The sequence below is a fragment of the Hyla sarda genome, chromosome 1, assembly GCF_029499605.1.
Source record: "Hyla sarda isolate aHylSar1 chromosome 1, aHylSar1.hap1, whole genome shotgun sequence".
Lineage (NCBI taxonomy): Eukaryota > Metazoa > Chordata > Amphibia > Anura > Hylidae > Hyla > Hyla sarda.
The window spans coordinates 595,994,075-596,004,058 of NC_079189.1; the positions used below are offsets into that span (position 1 = coordinate 595,994,075).

The 9,984-nt window shown below is 44.7% G+C and overlaps 1 protein-coding gene across 2 annotated transcripts in view; it reads right to left on the reverse strand.

The window, feature by feature from the left end:
- The window catches only part of PIGO (phosphatidylinositol glycan anchor biosynthesis class O), a 37,306-nt gene extending 27,873 nt beyond the window's left edge, over positions 1–9,433 (reverse strand). Inside the window, exons 1-3 of one of the 2 annotated variants that reach the window (XM_056546976.1) lie at positions 9,109–9,412; positions 4,518–5,008; positions 996–1,139 (exon numbers count right to left, since the gene is read on the reverse strand). In XM_056546976.1, coding sequence (XP_056402951.1) covers positions 996–1,139; positions 4,518–4,998 — 625 coding nt within the window. In that variant the 5' untranslated portion in view covers positions 4,999–5,008; positions 9,109–9,412. Of the gene's footprint in view, positions 1–995; positions 1,140–4,517; positions 5,009–9,108 lie in introns of both variants that reach the window. The other variant, XM_056546986.1, reaches the window with a different exon arrangement.
- Positions 9,434–9,984: the final 551 nt, after the last annotated feature.

Genomic DNA, 9,984 nt, shown 5'->3' on the forward strand with positions numbered 1-9,984 from the left:
AGGGACAGAAAAACTGAGCAAATTTTTTTTTTCAAAAAAATGCGTCACACCTGTCCTCAGGTTGTGTGTGGTATTACAATTTGGTTTAATTTACTTCAATGGAGCTGAACTGCAATACCACACACAACCTGAGGATTGTTGTGGTGCAGTTTTGAAAGAAATCAGTTCTGTTTTTCTAGTTCTGGAAAACCCCTTTAAAAGGGTACCTTTCACCAAAATTGCAGCCGGGACACAGACAAGCTCAGCTGCCAGCTCTGAGTCTTCTCCTCTCTGTTTACAACTGCATGTGGAGAGAGAAGAAAGATCGGAGCTCACATAGTAAAATGAATGAGGGCATGCAGCAAGGCAGAGTCAGGAGTATGCCCTGCTGTGCTATGAGCACAGTGTTGGCTCCTGACTGTCTGATTTACAGGCTGAGCTTGTCTGTGTCCCGGCTGCAGTCTGAGATTTAGGACTCCAGCATGAGTCTGAAATCTATAAAAACGGCTTGCGGCCAGGACTGGTAGGGAGACCCCTAGTGGTAATTTTTTAAAATTGGAATATTAAATAGAAAGAAGCATAGTTTTTAATAACATGCAATTGAAAAGTTATTCCGCATACATTAATCTATAATATATCAAAAGTTTTTTTTTAATGAAAGGTACCCTTTAAAAGCTTTCCTAACATGACTCTATAGAAAAGCAATAGAGCTCTCTACCTTTCAGCGACCGGATTATAACATATAACTACTGCAAATGTTCCAGAATACTGGCATAATTTGAGCTTTATTATGAGTTTTAGACAATCGGTAAAGGGCATTGGCTTAGGAGAAATGGTGAAAGGCGTCACAGGAAAGGGAATGTGGCCTGTGTGTGAAGCCATGTGTCATAATTTACACCAAAATGTTGGTGCAAAGTAAGCAAATAAGTGGTCTAAACTTAGACAGCATTAACCACTGTAATATGTCTGGACTGTCTAGTAAACCTGGTCTCCAACATTTGGGTTATGTCCCTCACCGGTTGGGTATAGATGCTGTAAGATCCCATCGTCCACAGTATGGAGGTCCTTTACATTGAAGGATGGGAAGAAGTAAGACTTGTAAAACTTCTTGGGAAACAGCCCGTCCCAGGTGTCATCCCCCATGAACACCACTCTCTTCCCTGTAATACAGAACAATACAAGAGTCATTCACTCACAAATAAAACAGAGTAAGGCCCCTTTCACACAACAGGTATCCTCCTGTAAAAAAAAAAACCTCCATTATTACTCCCGGCAAAAAGTCCTGAAAATATCCGTCAAAAAATCCCATTAGTGTCAATGGGATTTTTTTTAACATCCTTTTGCATCAGGCATGTCCGTTTTTTACTAATGTCCCTTATTTTTAACAGCACAAATGACGGTGCATGCACTAATTTATGGTCCGGCAAAAAAAATTGGTGAAAACCGTTAAAATTTTACACTGAAGTCTATGGGAACCGGATGTTCAAAAATGTTTTATAAAACATCCGTTATTGTCAGGTTTTTTAACATCTGTTTTTTGTACTGAGCATGCTCAGTACAGCTTCACAAAAAAGGGTTAAAAAACGGATGTAACTTGTAATAACGGATGAACAACATCAGGTTTTTTTTTAAGAAGAAAAAACCATTAAAAATAACGGATGATGGTCATCAGTTATCATCCGTTATTACCAGTTACTGCATCCGTTTGTTTTTTTTAATCCGTTATTGTAAAATAACGGCAGTAAAAAAGCAGGATTATACCTGTAATGTGAAAGGGGCCTAATCAGCTTACCCCGGTGCCTCCTTGTGACACAGACTGGGATGGACTCCAATCTTGTGAATCAAATGCAATAGAACAGGAAAACGTCCAACGCATGAATTCTATTCATTGAAAAGCCTGCCCCTTGTAGATCGGACGCCCCTGTAGGTCAATTTCCCTCAAAGGTAAGAACCAACCCCTGTAGGTAGATTTCCCTCTACAGGTGAGACCCAACCCCTGTAGGTAGATTTCCCTCTACAGGTAAGACCCAACCCCTGTAGGTAGATTTCCCTCTACGGGTAAGACCCAACCCCTGTAGGTAGATTTCCCTCTACGGGTAAGACCCAACCCCTGTAGGTAGATTTCCCTCTACAGGTAAGACCACACCCCTGTAGGTAGATTTCCCTCTACAGGTAAGACCCAACCCCTGTAGGTAGATTTCCCTCTACAGGTGAGACCCAACCCCTGTAGGTAGATTTCCCTCTACAGGTAAGACCCAACCCTTGTAGGTAGATTTCCCTCTACAGGTAAGACCCAACCCCTGTAGGTAGATTTTCCTCTACAGGTAAGAACCAACCCCTGAAGGTAGATTTCCCTCTACAGGTGAGACCCAACCCCTGTAGGTAGATTTCCCTCTACAGGTAAGACCCAACCCCTGTAGGTAGATTTCCCTCTACAGGTAAGACCCAACCCCTGTAGGTAGATTTCCCTCTACAGGTAAGACCCAACCCCTGTAGGTAGATTTCCCTCTACAGGTAAGACCCAACCCCTGTAGGTAGATTTCCCTCTACAGGTAAGACCCAACCCCTGTAGGTAGATTTCCCTCTACTGGTAAGACCCAACCCCTGTAGGTAGATTTCCCTCTACTGGTAAGACCCAACCCCTGTAGGTAGATTTCCCTCTACGGGTGAGACCCAACCCCTGTAGGTAGATTTCCCTCTACGGGTAAGACCCAACCCCTGTAGGTAGATTTCCCTCTACGGGTAAGACCCAACCCCTGTAGGTAGATTTCCCTCTACAGGTAAGACCCAACCCCTGTAGGTAGATTTCCCTCTACAGGTAAGACCCAACCCCTGTAGGTAGATTTCCCTCTACAGGTAAGACCCAACCCCTGTAGGTAGATTTCCCTCTACGGGTGAGACCCAACCCGAGTAGGTAGATTTCCCTCTACGGGTAAGAACCAACCCCTGTAGGTAGATTTCCCTCTACAGGTGAGACCCAACCCCAGTAGGTAGATTTCCCTCTACAGGTGAGACCCAACCCCTGTAGGTAGATTTCCCTCTACAGGTAAGACCCAACCCCTGTAGGTAGATTTCCCTCTACAGGTAAGACCCAACCCCTGTAGGTAGATTTCCCTCTACAGGTAAGACCCAACCCCTGTAGGTAGATTTCCCTCTACAGGTGAGACCCAACCCCTGTGGGTAGATTTCCCTCTATAGGTAAGACCCAACCCCTGTAGGTAGATTTCCCTCTACAGGTAAGAGCCAACCCCTGTAGGTAGATTTCCCTCTACAGGTGAGACCCAACCCCTGTAGGTAGATTTCCCTCTACAGGTGAGACCCAACCCCTGTGGGTAGATTTCCCTCTATAGGTAAGACCCAACCCCTGTAGGTAGATTTCCCTCTACAGGTAAGAGCCAACCCCTGTAGGTAGATTTCCCTCTACAGGTAAGAACCAACCCCTGTAGGTAGATTTCCCTCTACAGGTAAGAACCAACCCCTGTAGGTAGATTTCCCCCATATGTCGATGACACGTATTTATATAATGTACTCTGCCTGTGGCCCCGTTCTCTGCAAAAATGTAGCTCCGCCCCCAGTTCTCCCACACCCTTGCACTGACTGGACAGCCCCCCACGTCCAGAGGATGGCTTCCTATAGAGGAGCATGTGATGATAATTGTCACCCTGAAAACAGAGGGCAAAACTACATTTTGGCATAGAACAAGGCATCAGACAGGGTGCAGTCTAATTTTGAGCAGTGTCTGGGTGCATTTTGCAATACAGTTCCCGTATCCGTTTGCATTTTGAAAACCGTACGGAACCGTATTGAAAACCGTATATACGCATTGACTCTACATTGTAAACCGTATGTCAAAAGATGCATCAGGTTGTGTCTGTTTTGCGTCTTGTACGGTTTTGTCATTTTTCTTCCCGTACCCAAAACTGTAGTCTACCACGGTTTTTGGTCCGGGTAAAAAACCGTATTAAACTGTATACGTTGTTTTTTTTTTAACATGGGAGTCAATGGGAACCGTACAGAACTGTATGGGCGTACGGTTCCATCCGGTTTGCCCCATACGGTTTTTGACTTTGCACAGTTTTTTCTCTTGGAATTTCAATCAAACAAGTGAAACTTTATTCATAACGGAGTGAAAAGTTAAAAATGTATACGTTTTTTTCTTAAAAAACTTATGCAACCGGACATCATTTTTTTAAACTGTATACAGTTTTTAACCGTATACAGGTTAAAATTTGTACACACGTTTGGATACAGTTTAGTCCGGTTTTGAGGAATCAGTTTTTCATCAAAAACCTGATACGGGAACTGTACTGCAAAAACGTGGTATGAATGCAGCCTTTTCCAAATAGTGCGTCTGCAGCTGTTGCAAAACTACAACTCCCAACATGCCCGGACAGCCAAAGGCTGTCCGGGCATGTTGGGAGTTTTAGTTTTGCAACAGCTGCAGACACACTGTTTGGAAAACACCAGTTTAGAGTGTTAAAAAGACACATGATAAGTTGTGAGTGGAGAGGTCTAATCCCTATGGTGACCATACGCACCGTTTTGTACCATTTGATGGATCAAGTTGTCTTCCTGAATGGCGTAACTGGCAAAATTGCTGCCCACATCCACAAACGTGGGCAGGGAGCCCGTGGTGAACCCTTTAATCCTCTGCATGGTGGTGGTGGGAGGGTCAGCCCGGAAAGGGTACAGCCTGGCATGTTGTGGCTGCGAAGTGGTGAGGTGATGGATCACGCCTAATTTGTTCTCGTAAGGTTTTGGGTTGTGGTTTCCTGGGTCGTATTTGGCAAAGTCATATTTCAGGGCATCGATGATGACTATGACGGCTTTATCAAACCTCTGCGGGAACCAGCAGGCACCGACCTGGAGATGAGGGGCAGGAGACGGAGGCTCAGAACACTGACTCTGGTTGGAAACCTCAATTCTCATCAGCAGGAACCCACTCATGAAAAGCCAAATCCCGGAATAGAAAGAGACGGAGAGCCAGGCCAGGAAGAGAAGCACCGGAGCCCTCTTCATCCTGCAGGATCTGAACAAGAAAGAAACCACAATGAGTGATCAGGAAAGAACATTACACATCAATATACGGTATTATATACATACGGTTACCAGACGCTAGGTGACCACTAGAGATGAGCGAACTTACAGTAAATTCGATTCGTCACGAACTTCTCGGCTCGGCAGTTGATGACTTTTCCTGCATAAATTAGTTCAGCTTTCAGGTGCTCTGGTGGGCTGGAAAAGGTGGATACAGTCCTAGGAGACTCTTTCCTAGGAATGTATCCACCTTTTCCAGCCCACCGGAGCACCTGAAAGCTGAACTAATTTATGCAGGAAAAGTCATCAACTGCCGAGCCGAGAAGTTCGTGACGAATCGAATTTACTGTAAGTTCGCTCATCTCTAGTGACCACCACCACTTGCACCGTTCAATATCCATAGAGGTTGTCATGTAGCTCACCACAGACTCTGAATGGTACAAAAAGGCTTTTATTTTTAATTTAAGCCAGGAACAATGCTGAATCTGTGGCTGCAAACGAAGTGGAAATATGGAGGACCCCATATATAAAGCTGATGAAGGTCCTCAAAAGAAACCACAAAAAAACATGGTGTGAAAAGAGCCAAAACTACAGGGAACTTCATCTACCCCAATACATGCAGTGGTCCCTCAAGTTACAATATTATTTGGTTCCAGGACGACCATTGTATGTTGAGACCATTGTATGTTGAGACCAGAACTCTATGGAAACCCGGTAATTGGTTCTGAAGCCACCAAAATGTCATCCAAAAATAGGAAAAAGTGAGGATTAAAGAAAAATAAGTGTCCATGTCAGTGTTTCCCAACCATGGTGCCTCCAGCTGTTGCAAAACTACAACTCCCAGCATGCCCGGACAGCCAACGCATGCTGGGAGTTGTAGTTATGCAACAGCTAGAGGCACCCTGGTTGGGAAACAGTGGTCTATGTAGAGGACAGGAGCTTCTTCAGGGTCGCTCTACAGTACACACAGTGTCCCAAAAAAGTAACATGGAGCCGCCCTCACCTGGTGTCCAAATGAGCAGCTATCCCTGGTACAGGTAAAGTGTACAGAACATGTAATACCTCCCTGTACTGTAGGGGGCGCTACCAGACACCAGTCACTGCATACACTTCAGTAATACAGGTAAAGAGTAGTACAGAACATGTAATACCTCCCTGTACTGTAGGGGGCACTACCAGACACCAGTCAGTGCATACACTTCAGTAATACAGGTAAAGAGTACAGAACATGTAATACCTCCCTGTACTGTAAGGGGCGCTACCAGACACAAGTCAGTGCATACACTTCAGTAATACAGGTAAAGAGTACAGAACATGTAATACCTCCCTGTACTGTAGGGAGCGCTACCAGACACCAGTCAGTGCATACACTTCAGTAATACAGGTAAAGAGTAGTACAGAACATGTAATATCTCCCTGTACTGTAGGGGGCGCTACCAGACACCAGTCAGTGCATACACTTCAGTAATACAGGTAAAGAGTACAGAACATGTAATACCTCCCTGTACTGTAGGGGGCGCTACCAGACACCAGTCACTACATACACTTCAGTAATACAGGTAAAGAGTAGTACAGAACATGTAATATCTCCCTGTACTGTAGGGGGCGCTACCAGACACCAGTCAGTGCATACACTTCTGTAATACAGGTAAAGAGTAGTACAGAACATGTAATAGCTCCCTGTACTGTAGGGGGCGCTACCAGACACCAGTCAGTGCATACACTTCAGTAATACAAGTAAAGAGTAGCACAGAGCATGTAATACCTCCCTATACTGTAGGGGGCGCTACCAGACACCAGTCAGTGCATACACTTCAGTAATACAGGTAAAGAGTAGTACAGAACATGTAATAGCTCCCTGTACTGTAGGGGGCGCTACCAGACACCAGTCAGTGCATACACTTCATTAATACAGGTAAAGAGTAGTACAGAACATGTAATAGCTCCCTGTACTGTAGGGGGCGCTACCAGACACCAGTCAGTGCATACACTTCAGTAATACAGGGGTTTTACCAGTGAATATCCATTCTGATTGGTCAGTTCTTCCGCTATTGACATGTTTTGCAGATCTGGAGTGTCCGTAGCATTGCATGTTGTGTATATTGTATGTTGAGTCTAGCTTCAAGTTACAATGGTCCAGAGAAAAACTAAAATATTGTAACCTGAGTCCATTGTAAGTCGAGGGACCAATATATATATATATATATATATATATATATATATATATATATAGATAGATAGATAGATAGATAGATATGACTGCTTATATAACACTGATGTGGGAATGTAACTTGTGCATTTTTCACAGCCGCTTCCCATAAGTGAAGCAGATCTCCAGGTCACTGTATGGATTCCTATAAGGTACAAGGTGACTGCTGGTTCTGTTTGTTCACCTGCTGCTCTTCTGATAAGGACTTCGCTGGCGTCCCCACACTTGTTATTGATCTTCTGTAGAAGGTCACATCTTATCCTTCTTTACGGTTCTAGTCACCTTCCTGCCTTCTCTGTAATATTAAAGGGTACCTCTCATCAAATAAACTTTTGATATATTTTAGATTAATGAATGTTGAATAACTTTCCAATAGCATGTTAATGAAAAATATACTTCTTCCTATTGTATTTTTCCCGATCAGTCCTGTCAGCAAGCATTTCTGACTCATGCTGGAGTCCTAAACACTCAGAGCTGCTAGCCTGCTTTGTTCACAGCCAAACAGGCTGTGAACAAAGCAGGCTGGCAGCTCTGAGTGTTCTCCTTTGTGAACAAAGCAGACTGGTAGCTCGTAGTGTTTAGGACTCCAGCATGAGTCTGAAATGCTTGCTGCCAGGACTGGTAGGGAGACCCCTAGTGGTCATGTCTTCAAAGTGGAAAATTAAATAGAAAGAAGCAGATTTTTTAATAACATGCAATTGTAAAGTTATTCTGCAGACATTAATCTATAATATATCAAAAGTTTTTTTGATGAGAGGTACGCTTTAAAGGACATCTGCAGCAAAAAACAAATTATCCCCTATCCACAGGGGATACCGTCGAACTCACAGGACAGTGCTGGGCTGTATGACCAAAAAGGTGTATCATTTTTTGGTATTTTTCAAACTTATGGCGGTTCCACAGTATTTGATGGTATTTTTTTCACACTAATTTCCCCCTTACCACCATACCCCCCCCCAAATGAATTATAAGCCGCAGTGCGCTTGGGAACTAATCATATATCACCCGTGGGGCGCTGTCCTGAACTATCAGCCGCAGCGCTGTCCCCATATTGGGGGACTAATCATGGTACCCGCAGGTGCTGATCTCCTTTTCCTCCCGTGAGCCGCGGCGCTGGAAATGAATGAGTTGTGAGCCGCGGGCGCAGGACGGAGAACGGAAGCGGTCACCTCCCCCTGCAAGCGCTGAAAGACAGTGGGCCGCGGGCGCTGCAGAACTAGAAGCGCCTCCAGCTGTTCCAAAACTACCCAGAATGCCCGGACAGCCAAAGACATATTAGTGATCGCTCAAGGCAGGGTTTCCTAACCAGGGCGCCTCCAGCTGTTGCCAAACTACAACTCCCAGCATGTCCGGACAGTCAAAGGCTTACATTAGTGATTGCCCAGGGCAGAGTTTCCCAACCAGGGTGTCTCCAGCTGTTGCAAAACTACAACTCCCAGCATGTCCGGACAGTCAAAGGTTTACATTAGTGATTGCCCAGGGCAGAGTTTCCCAACCAGGGTGTCTCCAGCTGTTGCAAAACTACAACTCCCAGCATGTCCGGACAGTCAAAGGTTTACATTAGTGATTGCCCAGGGCAGAGTTTCCCAACCAGGGTGTCTCCAGCTGTTGCAAAACTACAACTCCCAGCATGCCCGGACAGCCTTTGGCTGTCCGGGCATGCTGGGAGTTATAGTTTTGCAACAGCTGGAGGCACCCTCGTTTGAAAACACTGTATTATGTTGTTATAATACACAATTGAGCCTTTAATCTGTCCTACTGAAAGCGTTTAAAGGGAGATGACACGTGTGCGAAATTGTAATGTGAACAGCAACAAAGTAAAACATGGAAAACAATGATAACCAGTAACAATTATTCCTATTCATAAAACACTTTAGAGTCACCTGGAATCAGCAGCCGCCGGCTGTCCTCACATTTACTCTGAGGTCAGCAAGACCCGGAAGAGCAGAACAACGTCACCAGGGCAACGCTACCATAGAGAGGAGGAATGGGGGGGTAGTAGGAAACCATAGAGCGGAGCAAACGAACGTATCTATTCAGGCATAGATGAGATTTGTTACAAGAAAGCGCCGACTAGCGACATCTACCGGCGGGCTGCAGTTTTTACAGGCCGATGCCGAAAAAAAAAAAAGCTTGATGACGCATGCGCACTAGCCGTTTCTCTGCAAGTGTGTTGGTTTATGGGATTAAGATCAATGGTTGGAGGCTAAATAGTTGACACTTTTGTATTGCACAACATATGCTTGGAGTTGTTTAGTCTCATAGTCCCAATTAGAGATGAGCGAATTTACTGTAAATTCGATTCGTCACGAACTTCTCGGCTCGGCAGTTGATGACTTATCCTGCATAAATGAGTTCAGCTTTCAGGTGCTCCGGTGGGCTGGAAAAGGTGGATACAGTCCTAGGAGACTCTTTCCTATGACTGTATCCACCTTTTCCAGCCCACCGGAGCACCTGAAGGCTGAACTAATTTACGCAGTATAAGTCATCAACTGCCGAGCCGAGAAGTTCGTGACGAATCGAATTTACTGTAAGTTCGCTCATCTCTAGTCCCACTATTCATTACAAAAAAAAATAAAAAATATTGTAGAATTGTAGCAGGCTAGGTCCTGAGTACATGTGGCTCTGCGCACAGGTTAACCCCTTAAGGACTCAGGGTTTTTCCGTTTTTGCACTTTCGTTTTTTCCTCCTTACCTTTTAAAAATCATAACCCTTTCAATTTTCCACCTAAAAATCCATATTATGGCTTATTTTTTGC